Genomic DNA, 27,207 nt, shown 5'->3' on the forward strand with positions numbered 1-27,207 from the left:
AATGTTGTTAGTTTAAACGTGGTAACTTTGTGTGCACCTACCAAACCCTTGGAACAGGAGATGGCACGATCTAGAATGACCCCACATATGTCTCTTTGTTTGGTGGCATAATTGAGAGAACGAAGAGAACGTCGTATCAGAGATCCCCTCAGGAGAAGGCAACAGATGATAGCAGAACGATCAAGATAGATGGAGAAATTTGAGCATCATCACACTCATGTGATGGATGCGAATTCTCGAGGAAAGATTTATCTTAGATGAGCATTACCACATGAGGGACGGCAACGTGGTGTAGCTCGAAGGAAGCAGAAAGGAGAAATCTGCGCAATTTTGATCCAGAGGCAGAATCGAGTCGCACAACAGAAGAACACGTGAGCAGGTTTATGCCTTGTGAGACATTGGACATGTCTGCGGATTGAACCCTTTCCTTGAAGAAGGTCAACCTATCTAGAATATAGAGCTTGAGATAGAACATAGGTTGAATGAGATGCAGGTAGGGGTGTGCAAAATTCTAAAAATTCTGACTCCGTCCGACTTCCGCTCCGATGCCGACTCCGACGGAGTCAGAGTTGTCGGAATTCGGAGTAGCTCCAAATAACTATTCGGAGTCGAAGTCGGAGTCGGAGTCGAAGTTACTTGTAGCTCCGATTCCAACTCCGACATTTTTTTTCTAAAACCTAGCTGTAAAACGATGTCATTTTACAGCTGGGTTTTTAAAAAAAACATTGAACGACACCGTTCCACTTAATATGGAATGGCGTCGTTTCATATTAAAAAGGCCCAGGACCCCCCTTCTTCTTCCTTCTTTTGCTTCCTTCTTCCTTCTCCCTTCTCTCTCGCGTCTCGCTGAACCAGTGAAGCCGTCTCGCGCCTCACGTCTCGTGTCTTTCTTGCCAGCGTGCCGTCGTTCGTCGTTGCTCCTCCGTGCCGCCGTTCCTCATTGCTCCTCTGTTCAGCTTCCACCTACGGTGAGAGTAAGGTTAGGAGCCCTAAATTTAATTCAAGCACTTTAATTCAAGCACGTCTCTTATGAATTGGAGCCAGCAGTTGTGATTCTTGTGTATTGGTTGTATTGAATATAGTCCCAACAAATCACGGCGCTCAAAACCCTGAATTTTACATTGTATTGAACACTTGCGCTCGGGCGAGGTGTCGAGCGCAAGTTGAGCACACGTTGTATTGAACATTGGCTCGAGCGATATATTGAGCGGAAGTCGAGCGAACCTCTCTGGAAGAGTTCTGCTTGAGCGCTACGTCGAGCGCACATCGAGCGAACGTCTCTGTATGAGTTTTGCTCTAGAGCGACGTCGAGCGCACGTCGAGCGAACCTCTCTGGATGGGTTTTGCTTGAGCGCCACTTCGAGCGCACGTCGAGCGAACCTCTCTGGATGGGTTCTGCTCAAGTGCCACGTCGAGCGCTTGTCGAGTGAACCTCTCTAGATGGGTTTCGCTCTAGCGCCACTTCGAGCGCACGTCGAGCGAACCTCTCTGGATGCCTGGATGGGTTCTGCTGAGTTGAGCGCACGTCAACCGAAGCTCGATGTAATAATACATCGATACAATAATACATTATGATACAATAATACATGTCCTATATAATAATACAATAGCCTTGTTTATTTTTAAACTAATTTTTTGCTTCTAATTTAATTTTTTCAACTTCATTGATTATGATATGGATCCTAGACATAGTGGATATGATCATCCACAAGGGGATGTGGCGGATGCCAATGCTACAACTCCTACACTGGTGGGTACTTCCACCCCTAGAGCCACTTCTAGGGCAGCTACATCTAGAGCAGCTACATCTTGTGCGAGTAGTCGACTCCCACTCCCAGTTGATATAGAGGATGAGGATATGTTCAATGAAGAGGAGGAGATGCCCATTGAGCAAGATCAACCACCACGACCTTCTAAAAAGAGGTCGTGGACATGGGAGCATTTCACCAAAATTCCTGGTGATATTGCGAACCCGGTAGCAAGATGTCATTACTGTGGATCACTTTGTGGATGCCATTCGAAGAAGCAAGGTACCAGTGTGTTAATAGCACATCTAAATGGTTGCCAACGATATAATATAGCGAAGGGATTGCAAGCCACTGATCAGACCAACCTTAATTACCAAACTTCTACAGCCACTGATGGTACATAGACTAAGAAATTGGTCATCCCTCAATACAGTGAGAAGATGTTGAGGGACATGCTTGCAGAGATGATAATTACTAATGAGATGCCATTTACCACAGTCGAGAAAAGAGGCTTTCGAAAGTTTCTAAATTTTGTTGAGCCACGATTTCCCATTCTATCATGGTATACAGTGATGCGAGATTGTATTAAGAGGTATGCGAAAAACAAGGAGGAGATGAGGAAGATGTTTATTACCACTGGCCAAAGAGTGTCATTTACGACTGACACATGGACTTCCATACAAAACGTCTGCTACATGTGTATCACAGCACACTACATTGACAGTGAGTGGATTTTGCATAAAAAAATTATTGGTTTTAAAGAAATTGTGGATCATAAAGGTGCATCCATTGGGGTGAAGATGGATGATTGTTTAAAGGACTGGGGAATTCGAAAAGTGCTGTGTATTACAGTTGACAATACCAGTGCGAATGAAACAACAACTGATTGGTTTAAGCGGAACACGACGGTAAGAGATTATGTCATTCGGGCCCACGAGTTTATTCACGTTCGATGCTGTGCTCATATCATTAACCTCATAGTTGTTGAGGGATTAAAAGAGGTTGATGATTTCATAACCCGAGTCCGCAACATTGTACGATATGTGAGGGGTTCCCCTCAAAGGCTTGCCAAGTTTAAGGCAATAAAAGAAGATCTGAAGATTGAATGTTCTAGTATGCTGTGCTTGGACGTTCCGACTTGATGGAATTCTACATACATGATGTTGGATGTGGCACAGAAGTACCAAAAAGCATTCAAGTGGATGGAGGTCAAGGATGGGGGCCTGAGGTATGCTTTGTTGGAGCCAGCAGGACAGGGGCTCGGTGTGCCGGACACACTTGATTAGACCAGTGTTAGTTATTTTGTTGAATTTTTAAGAAATTTTTATGAGATAACCATGCGGCTATCTGGATTCAAATATACGACTGCGAACTCATTTTTCAGCGAGCTCTCGGAGCTTCACTTCTAGTTGGAAAAGAGTTATATTGACTCTGCTGGATTATTATCTGCTATGGCTACGAGGATTAAGATGAAATATGATAAATATTGGGGGAATATTGAGAAGATAAATAGATTGCTATTTGTGGCTGTGATCCTTGACCCCCGAGTTAAGTCGGCTGTTCTAGAATTTTGGGTAAATTCCGTCCTTGGGGCAGTGAAGGCTGCAGAGTTTATTAGATTGCTAAGAAGTGATGTTAATGACTTATATAATCACTACAATACTAGTGCTCAGCCTTCATCTACAGCTGGTAGCTCCTCACATTCGAGGCCGACAGGATCGACAGTTTCCTCAGGTGATACTGACCCATCTGTAGGGGTTAGAGGTCATCGTATTATACGGCAGTATCATCAACTCATGTCAACAAGGAATATTATGCATTGTACATATGAGGTTGAACGATATTTTATGGAAGCTGTCGAGGCACCTAGTGATGTATTTTAGTTATTAACTTGGTGGAAAGTTAATTCCACCAAGTATCCAGTCATTTCCCGTGTGGCACGAGATGCGCTAGCCATTCCTGTCACTACGGTTGCCTCAGAGTCGGCATTTAGCACTGGAGGTTGCGTGTTGGATGCTTATCGGAGTTCATTGTCATTGTCAACCATGGAGGCCCTCATTTGCACACAAAATTAGATAAGTGAAACGTCCATTGGACTAGATACCGTTGGCGTTGATGCCGAGAGCTATAGGCTTGAATCAGGTAAGTTTATATGCTTTTAAATGATGATTTAATTATTTTTAATGTTTCTAACTTCTACTTTTTATGATTTTATAGATCTAATTGTGAATCCTAACAAAATTACCGATGATTGAGAGTCTGGAACGGACGCCACTTAAGAGTTGGGATGGAGTTGAGAGAACCCTCTTTCTTGGTAAGAATCAAATTATTCTTTTACCGTATTCAATTTTTTATTATCAATTTTTTTCATCTATTGATTGCAACTTTCTATCTTCATTTCAGGCATGACCAATGGAATAAAAAGCATTTGAGTAAAATCCGTGTTTAATTTTTATGTAATTATATTTCAAGGCTGAGTCATATTGTTATTACGTTATAAATGGGACTGTTATAACTTATGGCTACATCATACATGTTATTTACTTTTTAAACTATTTATATAGTTATATTTATGTAGTTATATCCCGAGCAAAGACGTGGGATAAGTACTCTTTATTCTATAATTTCTATTAGTACTTATCCATCCTCTCTCAAACGTTTATAATTTATTATCCAACTGAAATTAATCGAATTATACAAATTCGTACCATCATTCTTCTCTATAAAATTTTAAATTTGTGTAATTTTCGACTCATGAGTCATGAGCACTTTTAATGCTAAATTAGTAAATTTCAGGCAGACATAAAACTAATTAAAGATATAATCAAATTTCAGTAACAAAATCAGAATGAATATTTAAATTATTGAAAACTCTTGAATAAACCAAATATTTGTAGATGGTTCACTTTTAAAAAAATATATGTTGCTCACTATCTGAAACGAAATTGAACAACAAAATTTAAATAATAAAAAAAAAGAACAGAAAACAACAACTAGAAATTTATTTATGAACGGAGTTCGGAAATTTAATTCGGAGTCGGAGCTCCGACATCCGTTCGGAACTCCTCCGACCACCGTTTGGAGTTCTGATCGGATGTCGGAGCTCCGAACTCCGATCGAAATCAGACTCCGACTCAGTTCGGAGTCGGAGTCGGAGGGGCAATTCGGCTCCGACTTTTGTCAGAGTCGGAGGTCGGAAACGACAACTCCGACTCTGTCGGAGTCGGAGCCCACCCCTAGATGCAGGTTAATATGTACTTTGATTATGACTTGGAAGCAATATTCTACTTTTCATAGGATTCAATAACAGAAGAGGTAGATGAAATACCCTCATCATCAACATCATCCGAGAAGTCTACGGCCACTTATGGAAGAGGTAGTAGCACATTATTTCTTCTTACGAATGTTTTGATTGATAGTTACAGTGCCAATTTCGAGGATGAAATCTTTTTCTAAGGAAGGGAGGATGTGATGACCCAAGCTTGCCTAAGCTTGGCCCATAGAATTTACTCTTAGTTGCCACAGCATTTTAAGAACCTTAGTTATTTTTGGAAGGCCTTATGGTCTTTGATTTAGTAACTTGAGCCCAAGAGAGGAGTAGCCCTAGAATGTCTTGTAATTTTCAGCCCTATTTAGAAACACAAGCCCAATGGCTTTAGGTCCATGATCCAAACCTTAGACACTAGTGCCATGTGTCATGCATGTGTTGCACTATGATTCTGGACTTGATAGTGGGCTAAGAGGAGTGAGAAATGTAGGGAATCACCAAGAGGCCGCTTGCACGCCTACCCTAGTGGATTTGCCATTTGTCAACATGCTAGATATCTTCTAGAAGAATTAAGAGACAAAAGGAACCTAGGAAGACTAAAAGATTTTCAGCCTACCCATTTCCCACATGCCTAGACAATGGTTTTGGCCTTATTTCGAGTTCCAATGTAGATTTTCTTGGGAAGGGATGCCTAGGGAAGAGAAATGAAGTTTTTCTAGAAGAGTTGCATGGGAAACCGAAGGGGGCACATGGGATTTCATATTTTTCAAACTTTTGCCAAGTGTCAAGCATGCACTAAGCTTCTAGAAGATTAGATGAAGGGACTCTTGTATCAAAGGAAAAATATGCCCCTAGAATTTCGGCTACCACATTTCCAATGCACCTCTTCACTTGCCACTTGTCACTTAAATTACCTTTAGACCAATGGCACATGAGGAGTCAACTAGGGAAGGGGAACTAGGAGACGAAGCATCAACTTGGGAAGTGGAAGAGAGAGTGGACGGCTAGGGCATGACACATGCCTATACGATGTGTCACTCATGCAAAGTTTATCTCTTGAGAAAAGGAAGAGACTTGGAGTTTTACCTCTTTGCCCTAATGTACAATCTTCTTAGTTGGGAATTGGGAGGGGCATAGATGGAAGAGAGGGATTCGGCTAAGGGAAAACCCACACGCCACCCACAAGCTTTTTACCTTCCCAATGCAATCCAAAGGTGGGGAACACCAAGTGTCATTTTCGTCTAGTGAAGAAGGAATAGGGAAATGCCACTTGTCTTACATGCAATGGACTTCAAGCAACCAATGAGGGATTGAGGAAAGTTTTATAAAAAGGGAAGAGAACCACACACCCAAGACTTTCTTCTTGGTCATTTTTCGAGTTTTGCATGTGTTCTTATCTTCTCCACACTCTTCTCATACCTTCACTTGAAGATTCTTACACTTTCTCGCACTTTCTTTCCACCTAAACAAGGAGGATTCCTTTTCAAGAGATGATTTTGCCACCATCAAGATCGGTTTTCTCTAGTCTTACACACACAAGTCACCTTTTCAACTCAAAATGATGTTCAAATCTCATAAGGATTTTGAGAATGGTGAAATACACACTTATACCCATTTTTATGGAAAAAAGTTTTAGGGTTTTCAAGAAACCCTTGAAGCCGATTGGTGGGGGATGCATACCCTCCATGTTTTCAATCACCACATGTGTATTCATCTTGTTTCAAGTTTTGTTTTACTACATGAGTGAAATGAAGGGGTTTTTGACCTAAAAACCCCAAAGGCCGAATGATTTAAGATCAAGTGATGCCCTAGAAACTATCACACACTTAAGAACACGAAATAGGATTTTACTGAGGCTTGGGCGGTGTCAAACCTGGGTGCTTTGCCATTGCCTTTGCGTCAGCCGAGGCCTTCGAGGCTCGCTCCAGATAAGTAGACAGTTGGTCCATATTCCACCAAAATTTCAAATTCTTGGATGGTTGATAAATCGTAGTATCGATCTCGGTCTCACTAATACTAGTTAGGATCTCCTTGAGAAGCTTAACCGTGTGTTTTAATGCATTAGCAGTATAGTCATGACGAGCTTGAGCAGTACACTCAACCTCTATCAAGGAATTGTCTAGGTTAATGTTTCTTGGGAGTCCGGGGTACCTGTAACAATTTTTACCATTCCATTTGGGGAATGGTAGTGGAAACTACCACAACGAGATTTCAAGAAATCTCAGTAAGTAATTACACAACATACCACAGTTAGGACAAGCATATAAGAGGTATATAATGAAATGCGTGCATGGATATGTACTTGACATATGACTAGACCATTTTCAAAAGACTTGTAACAGAGACTTTAGTTTTTCAAGAAAACTTCTTAACTTTCTTATTCACGTTGATCTTAATCAGAACTTGCCTTATCAGAACATATCACAAGATTTGCATTGAGTGACCCTTATCATATCACGAGATTTTTATCAAGTGATCCTTATCTTATCCCGAGATTTTCATCAAGTGATCCTTAACATATGAGCTCTTAACCTTGGTCAGAGGGTGGACACAACATGGTTCCCCTTTGCACCGCTTGTTCTTACTAGTTACCGCACCATCAACGGCTCATGCACTGTGATGAATACGTCATAAACAGAGATTCATATTAACTCGACCTTATTTCATCGGGTTACATGCCTTATGTACCTACTAGCGTTAGACGGTTCCTCGCTCCGGCATTCTTTGAAAAGAATCCATTCGAGGTCCGTCGACGGTACTTTGTCGACCTAGGGGTTACCACTCTATTCTTAAGCACTCCAGAGTGGACAGAGGAGTTCCACTAGGACATTCCCCTGCCCTAGCACTTAGAGTCGTGATAAAACTTTTAAACTCTTTTCTTTGAAAATACTTTTTGAAAACACTTTTTTCCAATTGCGTGTGATATGAGACTTAAGACAAGCATACTTATGACACATGAAATGTTGTGCATAAAATAATTAAGCATAACATGTTCAATTCATAACATGATAACATAAATCACATGAGATATCAAAACACATACATGGAATCATGAGAAAGGGCATTGGTCGAAACATATAGATGCAAAAACATGTCACTTGAAGATGCTTCTTCTATAAACATATTTGCTTAGAAATCAAAGCATAACAAAATGAAGCATAAAATCATAGTATTTGAACAAGATCCAAAACTTCTAAGACATGGTATAGCCGAATCATCAAGTAACACAAATCAACCACAATGTTTTTCTTAGAACCGAAACATGCTAAGAACATTCTTGCCATTTGCAGCTTAAACCGAATCATACCATTCATGTAATATTCATATTCCAAGAACACAAAAGCATATTGAAACAAGAGATAGCAAACAAAGCAAACATATCAATGAAAACATTTACACAAATATATACAAGTATTAACCAAGAGTAAGTTGAGTGTATACTTAAAAAAATCCACATAAGGAAATACTAGTATGCTGTAAATCTGAATGTGCTTTATTAGAAAGTGTCTAGAAAAATCCTATTTAGTGTTCTTGAGTGTGTGAGGGTTTTTAAGGCATCGCTTGATCTTAAACCATTTGACCTTTAGGGTTTTTGCTCAAAAGAGTAGAAGGTCAAGTATGCGGGTCACATGCTTCAAGGAGAAGCTGGAATCTGGTGGGATACTAAGCAACAACTTTTGGCCCGAGGGACTTTGTGTTCAACCGTTGGATCGCCATGAGTCTAGTGACTCAGCTTGTAGTGCGTTGGTTGACAAGTCGAGGGACTTGTGTTCGACTGTTAGGTCGCAACTAGTCTAGTGACTCGGCTTGTAGCACGAGGGTTGACAAGTCGAGAGATTTGTGTTTGGCCGTTGGGTCGCGATAAGTCCATAGACTTGGCCTTGCTGGCGTGAGACGCTTGTTCATGCTGAAGTGCTCTGTCGGAGTGCAACGAAGGTTGGAGATGTGTCACTGTTGAGGCCTGCGGGTTGTCATGTTTCGAAGATGAAGAAGATTAGAGTACTTGTGATGCCAAGCAACTTGTTCGGAGAGTAAGGTTGTGGTAGTCGATTATGAAATTGGTTGATCAGACTTGGGTGAGCAAGTTGGTGGGGCACGTTGCATGGCCTTGTAATGTGCACTGGGGCAAGGTTGTTCCTTGTTGTCCACCAAGTGTACCATGCATGGCTCATGCATGGTGCACGTTCTACATGTGCGGCACATGCTTAAAACATTGGTTGTTAGTTGTCGGGAAGTTGCCCACCGAGTGAGGTGACCGTGCCCGCATGCGCGTTAGTGCCAAACAATTTGTCCCGATGGAGTTATATTGGGACGTCTGGGCCGCGCTCGTGTCGGGCTACGTGGCAAGTATTTTAAAACCATGCAGCACTGTATAACGTTGACCAGATGGGTGACCGTGCAATGTGCAGCTCGATGAGTCCCGTGCAGGTTGAGAGCTCAGTGCAGGTTGAGAGCAGGTTGAGAGCTCAGTGCAGGTTGAGAGCTCAGTGCAGGTGGAGAGCTCATGTAGGGTGAGAGCCTAGTGTAGTTGGAGAGCTTGGTGTAGGGGGAGAGCTCAGTGCAGGTGGAATGCTCGGTGCAGGTGGAGAGCCCAGTGCAGGTCGAGGGCTCGGTGTAGGGGAGAGCTCGATCTAGGCGAAGAGCCCAGTGCAGGCAGAGAGCTCGGTGTAGGTGGAGAGCCTGTGCAGGTGGAGAGCCCAGTGCAGGTTGAGGGCTTGGTGCAGGGGGAGAGCTCAGTGCAGGCAGAGAGCCCAGTGCAGGTGGAGAGCTCGGTGCAGGGAGAGAGACCGGCGCAGTTGGAGAGCTTGGTGTAGGGGGAGAGCTCGGTGTAGGTGGAGAGCCTGTGCAGGTGGAGAGCCCGGTGCAGGTGGAGGACTCGGTGCAAGTGGAGTGCTTGGATGTTGGTAGAGACTGGTGCTGGTGGAGGGCTCGGTGCAAGTGGAGGGCCCGTGCGGTTGAGGTGTTGCCCACCATGGGGTGGCCAAGGAGGGTTGTGAGTTGATGACGGCCCTGTGCAATTCAGTCTCGAGCTGAGAGCTCGGTGTAGGTCAGTCCCGTGGTGACTTGAGTGGGTCGTGGGCCACCTTCGCCGTTGTAGTGGTTGGGGACCACTTGAAAGTCCCATGTGGTGTAGTTTCATGCATGGGACCTGCGTGGCCATGGGCCACCTTTGCCCACTGCGGTGCTTGGGGACCACCGTAAGGGTGGCAGAAGATGCCGTCGGTTTAGGTGGTGACCGTTGGCGAGGAAATGAGGCTCATGTGCCGTGTGTGTTGATGCATGCTTTGTGCATTGCGCACGTGGCTCACTTTCATTGTCCGTGGCTAAGGTGGTTGTGAACCACACCTGGGGGTAGAGAAAGCCAGCGAGCCAATGGGTGGCCGCCTGTGGCTTTGCCATGCCGCGGTGGAACTGGGCCAAGGAGATTTCTGCCACATGCATTGTTAAGCACCTGGTCGTGCGGCGAGGCCTTCGCCGTGGCCAGGCGGTGATGGATCATCACCGAGGAGACAAACGGCGTTGATGGTACACATGGAGACCGTTGATGCAACCCCCTGGCTAGGCCGCAGTGGGGCCGTGGCTCATCTAGGCGCACGTTGTCATAAACCGTGGTGCACAGACCAACTGCTGGTGGGGGCCAGTGCACATTGGATAGAAACCGCGGCCAGTCACTGTACCTCGCGGCTCGATACCTCTGGGTGCACGACATCATGCTCCCAATGTGCACTATGCGTAACATGCATGGTGCCAATGTTCATGACTTCTGTTTATGCATGGTATTGTGCATGTGGGTGCACAATATCTTGTGTGATACTTAGTGCTTAAGTGCCCAGTACTTGCCCGCTAGTACACTTGCCGAGTGCATGTGTTCTCTGCACGATCTACATTTCTGGGATCGGAATGATGAGTGGCCCAATCCTTTGAGCTGCAACAGTGGTGAGAAGCTCGGTTCCTTGTCCAGGTGAGAAAAGATTTACTCGCCCATTTTCTACAGCAACATTTTTCGTAAATGTAAAAATTAAAAAAACTACGAATACTTATCTGGGAGGATATTATTTGCTAGCCTGGTAATTGTTCAGCATGCCAGAAAATCATCATTCTCGCACCTCTAGCGAAGAGAAGAAATTGAATCCCACAGATGGTGCCACTGTTGATGCTAGAAAAACGCAGAACAGGATCGAAGGAGAGAAATAGTCACTTGGGCCTTGATCAATGTTGTTTGGAGCCCCCGTCAGTGTTCTGGTACGGTTGTACAATGGTGATGTGTACGTCCATGGCGGTGAATAGAAAACAAGTGTAGAGAAAGTAAGAGTAAGGGACATACAAATTTACGTGGTTCGGCTTGTTGTCTACGTCCACGAGCATTTGGAGAGGAAACATCTATTATAATATACTTGTTTACAGTCTTTTATGACCTCTCATTTCTCACTGTACAAAGAAAGCTGGAGCTCTTCCTGATGGAGAAGATGTCTTCCTGGAGAGGTTGCTGAAGAAGAAGAAGATGAAGAAGATCTCTCTTAGTTATCTGGCCCTTTGCTTTTATCTGACTCTCTATTGCACATGCCTGCCTGCAACGAGGTGATTGGTTCCTTTGCGTGTATGTTAGCAGAGGTTAGATCTGACCTTTGGCGTGTCTGAGTATCCCTTCCATTTCTCACTTCCTTCTGAAACCCTTCTCTTACCCTCCTGACCCATGGTCACTTCTGATCTCCTACTCCCTTTCTTTCCATTTTGTCCTCTAGTTTCGTTTGGTGCGCTGGGCCTATCCTATAGCAAATCGGGTGTTTCATCCTCCACATAAACCATGTAAATAAAATAGCCAACACTTTGTATGGCCTTTTGCATTAATTTATATAGTGTTTACAGAAATCAAAAGTTGACATTTACAACTCTACTTCTAGCTATATAGAAAAGCTATGCAAGGAAAGACACAGGTGCTATCTAACAAATACAATATTTACATATAAAACTATAATCATGCATCATTGTAATCTCGTAGAGGTATTTTAACAACAACTCACTGACTTGTCTCTTCACATGACGACAAAAGGATGAACACGGCAGAAGCATGATTTCGTTACGCATAGGATATAATCCAGTGCATCAAGGTTTAATGCAAAATAAAATAGGAGGTCGATGTGTCGGCCTCCAATTGGACAGTGTAAATCTCACATTTCAACTACAACCGGCTGGAAGAGGGACTTTATCGTAATTGAAACACAAGAAAGTATCTAGTTTAGGTATGGAGCATACTTTAGGTATTCTCATAGAGCAATTCTACATACAATTATGAAGTGTGCAACTGCCGTGTAATCGTTTTGAGAAAGAGTAAGGTTCACTATTAAAAAATTAATTTTTTTCATGTGGGTCCTATGTTTTATTTACTTTTTTCAAAGCGATTACTCGACAGTTGCACAATTCATGGTTGCAAATATATTTTCTCATTCTCATAATACTTAACTATTATTTATTATTACTTTTTACTTACTTTTTATTACTATTCACTACTATTCAATATTCTATCATTATTTTTTTTATTACAATTGATAAAATATTTGAGAATACCTCACTTATACATAATAGCAGAAAAGAATATGTACTCATGGAGATGAAGAAAGTCAATGTATTTGTGTCTTTTCATCGACACCTGAAGGCTGAAAACATGGCTCTAAAATATAAAGATGGGAGTTTGCTTAGTACATGTTACACACCACATCCTACATACAGAAAACGCTTGTACATGAACAATGTTTGTGAAAACTAAACTTGCGTGATAATCACTTGAAACGCCATATATACTAGTAATTAATGATCTTCGGCACTGAAATCTGGAACAGCTGGCTTTGGTGGTAGTAGCTGTAGCACTCTTTGTGGCGCTCTGGTTCTGGTGCATCCACCCTTTGGTCGTCGCAAGGCTCGAAGTAAATGGGCAGCAAACCTTGATGCATAAATAGTTGCACCAAGACTTGCCGAGGTCCCAGCTTCATTTGCCAAAGCAAATTGCAGTCTATTTTCATAATCACGCAAAGCTCTCTCATGGTTTTTCTTAGAGTAGAGGCGCTAAGCTGATTGGATAAAACAGGCCGCCCATGTTCTCCATTGTTCGGAGTAGCACCTGACAGATTTTAGCATATTTAATTATATCAAGGATCATTTGTGCAGATGAGGAAGATTATCAGAGTTCAAATAGCGATTATTGTACTCTTTATTAAACGCTTCAAGAATATTTGTGTTAAGTTATTATAAATAATTCTTTGTGACAATATTGATAATGCAACAAAGCAAGAAAAAACCATCATCTTTGTCTGTTTTGATAGCGATGGAATAATAATCCAAAAAGAGCTTAAAGCCTTACTTGAAAGTGTGTTGCAACTCCTTGTTGTGAAGTTTCCGAAACTGAGAAGCCATAGTCTTCAAATCCTCGGCCATTAGAGCAAAGGCTTGAACCTCTGCTTTTGCCACCACTGTTCTTGTTGAAAGGGGGAATGTGGTCGATGACTGGTCATATAGGGCCCAAGTAAGAAGCTCTTCTCCACAAAAGTCACCGTCTCCAAGATCAGCAGTGTTGAAAAAACCAGTTATTCCACCATTGGTAGTGAAAGTGGCTAGGTTTCCTCGCATGATAAAGAGCATCTCGTCCACTGGATCCCCTTCACGAACAATGTAGCTGTCTTGTGTGTAAAGTACTGGCTTGAGACGATCAACCAGTGGATCCCGCAGTTGTTGATCCATCTTTTTGAACATGGGCACCTTAAAGATAAAATTAACTCAATGAACACCTTAGCTAAAAAAAGGACAAAATGATGCACAAAAACAATCATGGGAAGTATTACCTTCATAATAAGATCGAGGCAAAGATGGCGCTTTATGTCCCTTCTGAGATCCTTCGGAAGGTTACGGATGAGATTCTCTTCCTCCACACCTCTTGTTTCTAGCCACTTGTATTGTTCACCATACGTTTGAACCAAATTTAATTTCTGCGTTCGAACGTATATGATTCACGCTCGAATGTATATGATTCACATTTGAATAGTGATTTAAAATTTTTAAGGTTCGAACGGGAATGGATTTGATCGAACAGTATAACAGAAAACAATTTCTCATTGTTTTAATTAGTATATAATTTTATGAATATTTATGTATTATATTTTATAACTAATGTTGTACATATATTTTATTTTTTAAATTTCAGGTTGATAATGTCTTAAGGAACATAAGCGTGACAAACCAGGGCAACTTTCCATCGAAACAGCTCGAGAGGACTATTTTATTAGAGTGTCAGGTGAAGATTTCTAACTTTTTGACTCTTATCGGTGGTGCCAACCCAGATGATAGAGGGACATACACGATCTCTATCTGAGGAGCTTCGGTTATATTTTTAGATTAGTATTCCTAAATTGCGCATTGCATATCCGAACGTGGTGTTTAGAGAGTCTTTAGCTTCGGGTGATGGGGGAGACTGTTGAGGATGAGGGATCAACTATACAGATGAGCTCGATTTCCTCGCTGATAATGAGGTGAGGGAGTTGGTTGCTGATCCAGATGCTTCTTTATATGATGGGACGAAGAGCATCAAGCAGGTAGATCTATCTGCTTTCTTCAAGATCATGAATTTGATCATCACCAACAATATTGATCCTCGACAGCACAAGACAGAGGTTGGCATGGATTAAGTGAAGTTTATGATACGCGTTGCTTGTGACGATCCTATTGACCTAGTGGGTTATATATTTGATCGGATTCAATCAGAGGCCTAGTACATTACGATGGATATATTGCCATTCGGGAGCCTGACCACCCGATTTCTACATGTTGGGGTCCTACCAAATATTGTCAAGCGTGTCTAGGAGCCGATGAGACCGATCAATAACTCTACCCTGTCACGAAGCATGGGACACTTGAGACTTTGTCTTCGTGGTCTTATTCCAGTCCCAGTCGATACTCAAAGAGATGGACACCTAAGAGATCATGGAGTATTGGCTGGTGAGACATCCACGCAAGCCGAGGCATTAGGCATAGCTACTCGTGAGGAGATTATTGATATAGTGCGTGCAAAGATCAGTGGACAGACATTAGCAGTGATCAATGTAGTGCGTACGGAGATCTATACTGCCATGTCTAACTTACATACAAAGATTAATGCTAGCATATTTGACTTACTTACATAGATTAATAGGTGTTCGAATATTGATTATCTTTGGCATTCAAACATACTGTATGTTGTTCGAACAATAAGTTAAGGTTCCGCTAAATTCCCGTTCGATCATATATAATATCTGTTCAAACATTGATTAACCTTGATATTCGAACTTTGTTGTATGTTGTTTAAATGGTAAATCAATGTCCCGCTAAATTTTGTCACTTAACGTGCCAAATTGTCATTCGATTATATATAATTTTCGTTTGAATGTTTATTTATTTTGTTCAAGCATTTTTTTGTGGATGTTCGAGCAGTTATTTTATTAGAGATGAAAATTTGCATCCTTACATATACCATTCGAACATGTTCGAATGGTAAACACATTCCGTAATTTTTTAAGAATGAAATTTGAATTTCGTCCCTACATCACATTTTTTGGGACGATTTTCATTTCATCCCAAACAAAAATCGTCCCAAAAATAAATTTTTGTTGCAGTGTGATGAAAACATGGCTCTAAAATATAAAGATGGAAGTTTGCTTAGTACATGTTACACATCACATCCTATATATGGAAAAAGCTTGCACATGAACAATGTTTGTGAAAACTAAACTTGGGTGATAATCACTTGAAACGCCATATATACTACTAATTAATGACCTTCAGCACTGAAATCTGGCACAGCAGGCTTCGGTGGTAGTAGCTGTAGCACTCTTTGTGGCGCTCTGGTATTGGTGCGTCCACCCTTTGGTCGTCGCAAGGCTCGAAGTAAACGGGCAGCAAACATTGATGCATAAATAGTTGCACCAAGACTTGCCGAGGTCCCAGCTTCATTTGCCAAAGCATATTGTAGTCTATTTTCAGCATCACGCAAAGCCCTCTCATGGTTTTTCTTAGAGCAGCGGCGCCATGCTGATTGGATAAAACAGGCAGCCCATGTTCTCCATTGTTGGGAGTAGAACCTGAAAGTGATTTTTGCATATTTAATTATATCAAGGATCATTCGCGTAGATGAGGAAGATTATCAGAGTTCAAATAGAGATTATTGTACTCTTTATTAAACACTTCATGAATATTTGTGTTAAGTTATTATAAATAATTCATTGTGACAATGATAATGCAACAAAGCAAGAAAAAACCATCATCTTTGTCTGTTTTGATAGCGATGGAATAATTATCCAAAAAGAGCTTAAAGCCTTACTTGAAAGTGTGCTGCAACTCCTTGCTGTGAAGTTTCCGAAACTGAGAAGCCACAGTCTTCAAATCCTCGGCCATTAGAGCAAAGGCTTGAACCTCTGCTTTTGCCACCACTGTTCTTGTTGAAAGGGGGAATGTGGTCGATGACTGGTCATATAAGGCCCAAGTAAGAAGCTCTTCTCCACAAAAGTCACCGGCTTTAAGCTCAACAGTGTTGAAAAAACTAGTTATTCCACCATTGGTAGTGACAGTGGCTAGGTTTCCTCGCATGATAAAGAGCATCTCGTCCACTGGATCCCCTTCACGAACAATGTAGCTGTCTTTTGTGTAAAGTACTGGCTTGAGACGATCAAACAGCGGATCCCACAGTTGTTGATCCATCTTTTCGAACATGGGCACCTTAAAGATAAAATTAACTCGATGAACATCGTAGCTTAAAAAAAGGACAAAATGATGCACAAAACAATCAAGAGAAGTATTACCTTCATAAGAAGATCGAGGCAAAGATGGCGCTTTATGTCCCTTCTGAGATCCTTCGGAAGGTTACGGATGAGATTCTCTTCCTCCACACCTCTTGTTTCTAGCCACTTGTACTGCTCATATCGTCTAACCCGCTCCCTTAAGTTGTTAGGGAGCATACGTTGGGACATCCACTGTTCTGCATCAGTCTTCCTCACTCTCATTTCTTCTACTCTCACTGTTGTGGATTGCAAATATTTCTATAACAGCACAAGAAACATGATATCACCTTAGTCCATTCTAGAACTACGAGTACTATTCCGCAAATAGGTTTTTAGTTGAAGTTGAATGGATAGAATTAGAAAGAACAGACGCATATCATCATGTTTTCCTTGGCAACATAGCTGCTAGAAGGCTAAAATAGAATACAAGGACTGTTGATTGAAGATGGCTGGTGTATATATACAAATAATTAAGCTTGCAATTTATATTAATGAATTAGCTAAGAATTTGATTCTGTATAAAACCATCAGTTGGAAGGTTTAGATGTGGTGTGTTGAGAAGTCCCACACGATTTAGGAACAAACTCATCCTGGTCTTTATAAGGAGTTATCTCACTCCTCCCATTAGGCCTTTTATGAAGAGAAATAAGTATTTCTATAAGGTGTTAGAGCAGGTTAACCTATGACCGATGATGGACTCCTGCGACCTATCCACGATAATGGAACCAGAAGTACCGGCCCACATGTGAGGGGGCGTGTTGGGAAGTCTTACACGGCTTAGGAACAAAGTCATCGTGGTCTTTATAAGGAGTTATCTCACTTCTCCTATTAGGCCTTTTATGGGAAGAAATTGGTGTTTAGATGTGGTGTACATGGATTGAACAACTTGTAAGTGGATGAAAATGTTCTCATAATGCTACGATTGGCAAGAGAATCCATGAGGACCAAAGTATTACCTGCATATTGCCTATAAGTAATGAGAATAAGACCAACCCAGCGATGGCTATGGAAACAGCAAAGACTATCTCCCAGAAATATGTACTTGTATCCAAGTTTTGGCCTAGAGAACTGAAAGAAAAGGAAGGGTACAAGTTAAAAATGGCTTACTATAAGTTGACAAGCTTTGCTTGGATCTTTGTTTTTAGGATTTATATATTACTAACCTCAGACTACGCAATCCCCACCAGAAGCAGTAAGACAATTTGTCTAGAAAGTATTTTGATTCCACCACTCCAGACTTCAAAACTTTGGTAAATATTCCATAGTCGAAGGGATCATTAATTGAGTTTTCGTTCTGATCATCTGGTTCGACAATTCGACAAAAATGACTAATTTTATCCAAATAGTGAGGTTCACTCTGGTTTTCAGCAGTGCAGTAAAAACCTTGATCTGGACAAGCTGTAATATTGTTCCTGCACATTTTTCTCCAGCAAGCAACCTGACGTTCTATGCCAAACAAGTACCAAAAGGCTCCAACTACCTGGTACATACATTGTTCGTTAACAAACAATCTTGGATTAATAGGTTGAAGAATTTGAACCCAAAAAAAAAAAAAAAGGGTTACGTAATTTACGTGACTAGCTAGCATGTAGAGGAAAAGATTATAAGCAGCTCCAGCCCATGCTGTCTCAGTCAGAATGCCAGAGGTCCTAGTTACTTCTACATATAGTGGGTAGATCCGCAAAAGCCTCGGCACATATTGGGAGAAGATTACTGCCTTCAACATTTCTTTCAACAATGGCACTTCGCTTTTCGGCCCCAAAAGTACTACCACCTGCAATACGTCAAAATTGTAAGACTTGCACCTTAGAGAGAGAGATTTATATATATATATATATATATATATATATAATTAAACATATATCATATATGTATAGTTTCTTCTTTTACAGTACTGAGCAATTGACACAAATTTAATTTCAGCTTGAGTTGATATATATAGAATTTGATTCCATAAAAGCAATTCTCGCACTTTGTTGTAAGATGCAATTGCAACATGCGATTGCTGGTCATTCAAACACAAGACACATTTCTTCCACATCGATCCATTATTTCTTTTAAAACTATTCAGTATCACCATTTTGCCTTCCTTACAGTGAAGTGCCTCAAACTCGGTTCGTAATTTTTGCAGGTGAATTCATCTCGCCTAAGACTGTTCATCCGAACTCCATTTTATTTTGGGCCCGAATCGAAACCCGGATAACTGGATTCCAATTGCGGTTTTCGGCTGGGTCCATATATGGGCCAGTGACCACATTGCAAATCCGGGTATATTTTGGTCCGGGTACGAGTTTAAAACTCGGTACCTATGTCTATGAGTTTTTTCCCAATCACCTCCGACGAAGATCTGGCAAACCTGATCAAAGAATACAATCGAGCTTCGTCGTCGATGTCCCATCCTCTGAAGATCAAGGTGGTCCTTTGGCCACCAAAATCTCTCAAGAAAATCTTCCCTCCTCTTAGCGTCGATTTCTTTGCGTCTAGATCGCAGTTCGTAACTGCTGAATCGTTGGGGAACTCGGTGACGTACCACTACGTCTCGCAGACTTATTCGCCTCCAATTGGATATTCGACCAGTGCTCAGAATTGCTCCGCAAAAGGGAATCAGTATAGCTTCCATGTGCAGCATAACCCTAGAGTTCTATATTCATATTCACATTTTGTTCCATAGAGCAATTACCAGCACTGAGCACCAAAAGCCAGAGATGTCTAGACTGTAGTTGAAGTATTTAGTTTATATTTTCTATCATATTTAGTTTATAGCATAAATCAATTAATATTATTGATTTATTATATTTTTCATTTTTTCTCTACCCTGATCATTTTCTTATAAATAGGAATGAGAAATAATACTTACAGTCGTGAGTGCGCAAGTATCGTGCAGTCGTTTTGAAAAAAATGAATAAATATGGAACCCACATGAAAAGAAGTTAATTTTTTAATAGTGAACCCCATTCTTTTTTCAAAACGACTGCACGGCATTTGTGCATTTCACGACTGTATGTAGCATTGCTGAATAGGAATATACGTAATGATTTAAGTACGATTGAGAATAACATAGATATATCCCTCAAAGTCTCTCTCTCCCTTCCTCATCACCTTGTTTATTTTATTTTATTTTCTACATGGTATCAAAGCCACAGGTTCGCTGTAGACTTTTTTCATAATTTTTACGGCATTTTTTTTGGCAAGCTTGTCAACGCTAGGGTAAATTTTAAGGCGTTCTTTTTTGGCAAGCTTGTCGCCTCTTGGTGCTTTCCAACCTTCAACGCTACTCGTTTTGAAACCAAATTTCAAAATTAAGTTTGCATGGTATAGATCATCTGATCTATGAATGTCCCATTCCCATACACAACGAAACCTTTTTGGTAATTTTTTGACATTCTTTTTCGGCAAGCCTGTCAACACTAGGGTATCTTTTCGGAGTTCTTTTTTGGCAAGCCTGTCGCTGCTCAACGCTTTCCAACCTTCAACGCTATTTGTTCTGAAATCAAATTTCATAATTAAGTTCGCATGGTACAGATCTTTTAATTTGTGAAAGACTTGATCCCAGATCCCATACATATATGCTATCATATTATATGTATGTATTAATAATTTCTGTAAATATATAATATATTGTTATTATGGATAAAAGGGTAGTATAATATAACATATACCATACCTTGTAGAGGATTGTATATATGTTTGGTTAAAATTGATGAATTTATGTTTATGGAGTATTCGGAAATTATATTTGTATTATTGGGAGATGATTATTGGTGATAAGTAGTAATTATTTGACGTCCTGTAATATTTTAGTATGTATGGTAATATAATTTATTCTCTATTTTATTTAATTTATTGTGTAAATCAATTAGTATTAATTAATATAATTGATTTATTATATTTTCGTTATTTCTTTACGTTTGGTTCCTTAACTCCTCTCAATTTATTATATTTTTATTTTTTAAAAATATTTAAAATGGATATGCTACAGTCTCATTGGAGGCTCCGGTTGGGCTTAACATATACTTTTCTATGTGTATTTTTTTAATTTATTTTTTAAATTGATTTTTTTACACTTTTAAATATTTTTAAAAAATAAAATAAATTTAAAATATCATTAAAAAACACTTCCTTAATCAGAAAGTAAAAAAAAAATCATTAAAAAATATTTCCTTAACCATGAAGTAGAATAAATATTATTTTTTATTCTATTTTATGATTAAGAAAGTATTTTTTAATAATATTATAATTTTTATTTTATTTTTTAAAATATTTTAAATTATTAAAAATATCTATATATAAAAAAATTAAATAAACTAAATAAAAAAATGCTACCGGCCTAACGGGAGCCCCCAGCGGAGCAAGTAGCATTGTCCATTTGGATATTATCATTTTATTTTATTATTATAACTTTTTAAATTTATACATAAAATATAATAAATAATTTATTTTTTTTTAATTTTAAAATAATAATATTATTAAAAAATAATATTCTAATAATATATTATTTAATTTTTAATTTTCATAAAAAATCACTTATTATTTAAACAGCTTACTTCGCACTGATGTATTTACTATTTTGAGATAAGAATACGTTTTTCTATCACATACTGTCAAACTTTATAGAAAAGGAGAGCAATGATTCATTGAATCCTGTCGGTTAAAATAAAGACACCCGAGAAGCTGGTAGGCCTATGGATGTGCCATCTTCCAGCTTCGATCATCTGACTACTTTAACCCAGAAAGCAACAAAACTAGCAATAGTGAGAAGAAGAAGAAAGAAATTTATCCAAAAAATAATAATTAGAATTAACTTACCGAAAAAGAAGAATATAAATTGATAAGTGATAAGACCGAACGAGAGGGCCCCTTTCCCCTATTAATTATTTAAAAATAATAGCATAAATGTTTTTATTATAATAAGTTTATATTTCATATACATTTTATTTTTTTAGATTCAATATTTCTTGCATACTATATATAAACTTATATGAATCTAAAAAATATTGAATCCAAAAAATAAAATGTATATGAAATATAAACTTATTATAATGAAATTATTTATGCTATTTTTTTTTAGGGGAAAGGGCCCCTCTCGTTCGGTCTTGACTCTTATCACCATCAATTTCTATTCTTATATATATATATATATATATATATATATATATATATATTAAAAAAATATATAAATATTGTAAGAGTTTTATTAAAATTCTGTCCCATATACCCATATCTTAATAGGTTTATACTAGTTCAAATATTATCACTTAATTAATGAGTCATAGTGAGATCACAAGAATCACAAGAATAACTCTATATTTACTCACAGTGGGACATAGAGTCTCTAGATTTCATGATTATCAGAACTCTATAAATAGTACCGAGGGGTTAAAGAGCTCTCAATTACAATATTATGGTGCTTTTAGTTATCAGGAGACACTTAGAGGCAAAGTTATCAAGGTGATAATTCTTTTATAGTCATGTAAGATTTTTTATCGAACTGTAATGGAAAAATGTACGTCTTTTAACTGTTATAATTTTATTAACATGGATTATAGAAGATCGAATATCTAATTATTAATGTTCATGTTAAAATATTTAACACATATATCCATATGACTATTGGTATATTAAAAAATTAAGAGTGAAAGCATTGAATTATTCCTCCTGTAGGTATATTGAAATTGTGGCGTTTATTTCTCTTATTTTATTTATCTCTTTCATTCTTGATGGATATCTTCAAAGTTTTTATTTTTCTTGTTGATGAACTTTTCTTTTTCTATAGTTCTATGAATCTCGATTGCTACTTTATTGTAGGGTCCAAAAATGTTTGATTTGTTGATTTTCAAAAGTCGTTTCCCGTAAATGTTATAATTTTGTATTACTAATCCACTTAATACTCTATGCACTCAGCAAATTATCAAAACAGAAAACATCAAGCAAATGATTGGAGTAAATACTTTAATTACATGGTGACGTAGTGCGCTGCGATAATGCAAATCTATAAATAAACCTTTCTTCTTTTTCGAAAAAAGGTTGTATCTAGGGTGTAGAGCTAGCCTGCTAGATTTTTTTTTTTGGTTCGGTCTGAAACTCAAAAATTTGGGTGAATTTAGGCAGTTATCCGTCTGGACTGGACCTAGACAGTTAATACCATACCAAATCCGGTATAGACCCAGTTATAGATCCAGCTATTGACCCAGGGGTCCTTTTTTTTTTAAAGGAATCATTTTAGTGAAAAAATGACCTTGTTTTCACTAAGAAAAAAGATGTCGTTTTGTTTTCCTTATTAACTCCCTAGCTTTCCCATGCCCTACACACACTGAAGTCCCCGTCGCTAAGTCCCCTCTCTCAACTCTCTACTCTCTTCGTCGCCTCGAAACTCTAGCACTTGATCCGTTGTTACCAGTAAGAGGTCGCTGCCCGTGGATGCTGCCCGTTACGTATCCACATCAGTTTTACCTCTCTCTCCCTCCCTCCTTTGTATTAGTTTTGAATGTGAGTTCCAATTGGATTATGAGTGATGGGTTTTGTATGTAAATAATGGGTGTATAGAGATTTTTAATTAGTACCGAGTCACCTTTCAAAAGGAGTGTATTGGTTTATACAATGAGGAGGAGCAAAAGTTGAAGGTATTGTTGAGCGGTCAAAGAGTTTGTTTGACCACCGATATATAGATATCGGTGCAAAATATAAATTATATGTGTTACTTGTCATTATATTGATTGAAGTTGGGTATTGAACAAGAAAATTATAATATTTTGCTATATTCCTAATCATAAGGGTGAGACCATTGCTTGGATGTTAGATTCCTGCACGATGGATTAGGAGATTGACCACTTTTGTATGATCACTATAGATAATGCCTCCTCTAATGATATCGCTATTAATTATGTGAGGAGGAACATAAAAGATAAGGAGTTCACAATTTTTGGAGATGAGTTTATACATATGTGATGTGCTGTACATATTTTAAATGTCATTGTAAGTGTTGGTTTAAAAAATATACATGATGCAGTAAATAATATTACAGAGATAATAAGATTTGTGAGGTTTTCACTGACAAGACTTGATATGTTTAAAATATGTACAAATGAGTTGAATATTGAGTGAAAAAATGGTGTGTCTAGATGTTTATACTAGATAAAACTTCACATATTTAATGCTGAGTGTTATTGAAAAATACAAAAAAGACTTTTATACTAATGAAAATAAAGGATGCACAACTTTTGGCGCATCCGTATGAGATTTGGCAAAGGGCTTGGATTCTTAAGGTCTTGGAAGACTGTTATAGGAATGGCAACAAGCCGATGCTTCGGATTTTCATACATGCATGCATGCAACGAGAGGGGAAGCATAGAAGATCAGACCATGCGCATTTAGCTACTTGATCTGCATATTTTGAAGATTCAATACATATGTAATATCTAGTATTATGCATTGCATTAGTCCGATTAGTTGTGATGTATTATTATTTATTTTGTTCTTTATAAATTGAGTTTTTATATTGTGATGTAAACAACAATGTAATATGTAGTATGAAAGGATTATGTGTGTTGATGTATTATTATTTATTTTGTATAAAAAAATCAATAAACATAATTTTTTCTTTTTAAAAAAGACCTTCTAAAAAGTGTTTAAAATATTTTTTTAAAAAAAATCTGGGTATTAAACATGATATCCGAAGTTTTTTTTAAAAAAAGTGATAAAAACATTTTAAAAGGTCCTTTTTTTTAAAAAAAAATAAGCAGAACAAAAAAAAGTGTTAATAAATCCGGATATCTTGTTATAATCTTGATATCTAGATTTAAACCCAAAAAAAGGTGAAAAAAAAAAAAAAAAAAAAAAAACTAAATATCCAGTTACTATCCAGATATTTGGGTCCGCATTCGGTTATTGTCTGGATTTATTTTTGGATTATTTTTGCAACTATATAAATATATATATATATATAGAGAGAGAGAGAGAGAGAGAGAGTAAATGTTTATCTAAGTATGTATATGTATAAGCCTTCATTGGTAGTCCCTTTTTTATGAATCATATTTATGATGATGGTAATTGCAAGTGATTTTTAGAGTCTGTAATAATGATGATGTGAATGAATACTACATACTTCGAATATATACTTTAAGGAATAAAATGTAAGGTGAGGGAAAGGGAAAGAAAAGAAAATGAAATGATATGACTGCATATGTTTGATGAGGTAAATGGATGAGCCATATGAGGATGAGGAAGGTACCTATGAGGTTTAGATGGATTGCAACCAACAAAAGCATCATTGGCGGAGCACCAAGTGATGACCCATTCCTAAGGTTCGGTTATATTCTACTAGCTACATGTAGAATCATTGATCTTTAAGGGTCGCTACTAACAGTGGGTAACATCCACAAAGGACGAGGATAAAAGAAATGAATGATCATTGCTTGAGGTTGAGGAAAAGAAGGTTTCTCAACAATGCACTGAGGTAGAAACATATTTTCTTTGATGCTCTGAGGTAAATGTCTTATGCCTAAGGCAATATTTTCTCAACAATATTAATATTAACTTGAACTCTATTTTTATATTATGCTTACTCCATCATGTGGTTCTTTTTGAGTACTCGCCTCATTTTAATTGTTATTATGATTTTTTCACCCCATCTGTGGAAGATTATGAGGATGCTTCGGGCAGGGATGTTGTTCCTAGGAATGACAGTGACTCTGAGGTTTAAGGCACCAAGCAAGGAATTTTAATCCATTACTTGCTTTCAACAAAATTATAGTACTAAACATTTTATTATTTTATTAAGTGCTTCCAACCAATGTCATTTTGAGAGTTTTGGTTTAATGAAATATATTCCGCTTTACTTTATAAATATGATGGAATCTTTTATACCTTGTGCAAAGAATTTATGTTAAGTTGGTAGATTCTGATTCCTCCACCTTTACAAGCCCCAGAGGAACGGGTCATTACAGTACCCCTAAGACTTCGTTTGGATATTGAGATGATATAAGAAATTTGTGAATAGTAGTAAAATAGTTTATGAATACTAGTGAAATAGTTTGAGTTAAGATGTTTTATGAAATTTCAAAAAAGGAGAGAGAAAAAGTTGAATAAAAATATTATAAAACTAAAATATTGTTAGAATCTAATTTTTTTGTTTTGATACTTGAAAAAATTTAATTATTTTCTGTGTTTTGTTTGGAAGCTTGAGAATGTTGTAATTAATAGGTAATGATTAGATAAAAAATTTGAAAACTTGAAATTGAATAGTATTTACGTTTGTGGTATTTGGATGATGAGATGAGATAGCATGAGAGGAGATGAGATGAGACTATCTTGCAATCCAAAAGGGGCCCAAGACTTTACAAATCCATGCAGGTTGCGAACAACTTTGAGCACCAAGGGGACGTACCCCCCCAGGTTTTCACGAATTGTTGAGGGTCACAAGCACGTGGCGTCCACAACAAACTTCTGGCTCTAAGTGGGTCACCTAGTCTTCAAAAATTATTTATGGTTGTCACGACGGGCATCCACAACTAGCTTCAAGCGCTAAGGAAATGTACCTGTAGTCTTTACAAAACCCTGTGGGTCACAGAGATCTGGCGTTTATGACATGCTTCAGTTGTCAAGCAGACATATCCCTTAGTCTTCACGAATCCTTGTGGGTTGTTTGTGAAAGAGGTTCAGAAGTGAAATAGACATGACTATGAAGATGCAAACTAAGGACCATGATTGGGAATACTACAAGTCCCCCCAAGGCAAACTCGAGGGGAGATTAGGCTAGACTGCGGGTCATCCCAAGGCAAACTCAAGGGAGAACAGGCTAGCCCATAAGTTGCCTAAGACAAAATCAAGGGAGGACTAGGGCAGCTGAGGGTGGAATCTTCTTGAGACAGACCTGATGGAGGATTGGGCTGGGTCATAGGTCATCCCGAGGAAAACTTGAGGGAGGACTGGATGAGGATGCTCGTCACCTTAAGGCAAACTCAATCGAGTATTAGACTGTGCCACAGGTTTTCCCAAGGTAAACTTGAGGGAGATCCAGGCTAGGCTATAAGTCACCCCAAGACAAACTCAAGGGACGACTAGGGCATCTGTGCCCTAGATCGTCTTGAGATAAACTCAATGGAGAATTGGGCTGAGTCACAAGTCATCTAAGGTAATCTTAATGGAGGGCTTGGTGAGGATGCTCGTCACCTTAAGGCAAACTCGAAGGGGGACTAGGGCTGCTAAGGTTGTGATTGTCTCGAAGGAGACTGCAAGAAGGACCGGGTTGGGCATTAGATCATCTAGCAGAAAACTTAAGGGATGACCGAGATAGGCCGCAAGTCACCTCCAAGTAAATTCGAGGGGGGACTAGGGCTATTGAGGTTGATATTGTCCCAAGGCAAACTCGAGGGAGGATCGAGTTGGGTCATGCGTC

The 27,207-nt window shown here is 38.8% G+C and overlaps 4 protein-coding genes across 4 annotated transcripts; 1 reads left to right on the top strand and 3 right to left on the bottom strand.

Moving 5' to 3' along the window:
• Positions 1-9,453: 9,453 nt before the first annotated feature.
• LOC118348871 (anti-sigma-I factor RsgI2-like) lies at positions 9,454-9,990 on the bottom strand. The gene has a single exon (XM_035691402.1). The coding sequence runs from the start codon at positions 9,988-9,990 to the stop codon at positions 9,454-9,456; it is 537 nt and encodes a 178-aa protein (XP_035547295.1).
• Positions 9,991-13,368: 3,378 nt separating this feature from the next.
• LOC109016231 (cyclic nucleotide-gated ion channel 1-like) lies at positions 13,369-13,749 on the bottom strand. The gene has a single exon (XM_035691403.1). It carries the CDS (start codon positions 13,747-13,749, stop codon positions 13,369-13,371), a length of 381 nt encoding a protein of 126 aa, XP_035547296.1.
• A 1,942-nt stretch (positions 13,750-15,691) lies between these two features.
• LOC108999371 (cyclic nucleotide-gated ion channel 1-like) lies at positions 15,692-18,585 on the bottom strand. The gene is made up of 6 exons (XM_035692646.1): positions 18,388-18,585; positions 17,978-18,294; positions 17,771-17,882; positions 16,836-17,072; positions 16,358-16,752; positions 15,692-16,118 (listed from the first exon to the last, which is right to left on the bottom strand). Exons 1-6 carry the CDS (start codon positions 18,538-18,540, stop codon positions 15,809-15,811), a joined length of 1,524 nt encoding a protein of 507 aa, XP_035548539.1. The 5' UTR covers positions 18,541-18,585; the 3' UTR covers positions 15,692-15,808.
• Positions 18,586-19,122: 537 nt separating this feature from the next.
• LOC118348872 lies at positions 19,123-19,485 on the top strand. The gene has a single exon (XM_035691404.1). The coding sequence runs from the start codon at positions 19,123-19,125 to the stop codon at positions 19,483-19,485; it is 363 nt and encodes a 120-aa protein (XP_035547297.1).
• The last annotated feature ends 7,722 nt before the right edge of the window (positions 19,486-27,207 follow it).

This window comes from Juglans regia, chromosome 7, assembly GCF_001411555.2.
Source record: "Juglans regia cultivar Chandler chromosome 7, Walnut 2.0, whole genome shotgun sequence".
Taxonomy (NCBI): domain Eukaryota; kingdom Viridiplantae; phylum Streptophyta; class Magnoliopsida; order Fagales; family Juglandaceae; genus Juglans; species Juglans regia.

Excerpts from the sequence above, each read along its gene's own strand:
- LOC118348871 (XM_035691402.1), bottom strand. The coding sequence starts at position 9,990 with ATGGTGGGCAACACCTCAACCGCACGGGCCCTCCACTTGCACCGAGCC.
- LOC109016231 (XM_035691403.1), bottom strand. The coding sequence starts at position 13,749 with ATGGATCAACAACTGCGGGATCCACTGGTTGATCGTCTCAAGCCAGTA.
- LOC108999371 (XM_035692646.1), bottom strand. The coding sequence starts at position 18,540 with ATGTTGAAGGCAGTAATCTTCTCCCAATATGTGCCGAGGCTTTTGCGG. Across the intron at positions 17,883-17,977 it reads TGGGGATTGCGTAGTCTGAG|TTCTCTAGGCCAAAACTTGG; the intron begins GTTAGTAATATA and ends CTTTTCTTTCAG. Across the intron at positions 17,073-17,770 it reads TACTTATAGGCAATATGCAG|AAATATTTGCAATCCACAAC; the intron begins GTAATACTTTGG and ends GTGCTGTTATAG.
- LOC118348872 (XM_035691404.1), top strand. The coding sequence starts at position 19,123 with ATGTCTATGAGTTTTTTCCCAATCACCTCCGACGAAGATCTGGCAAAC.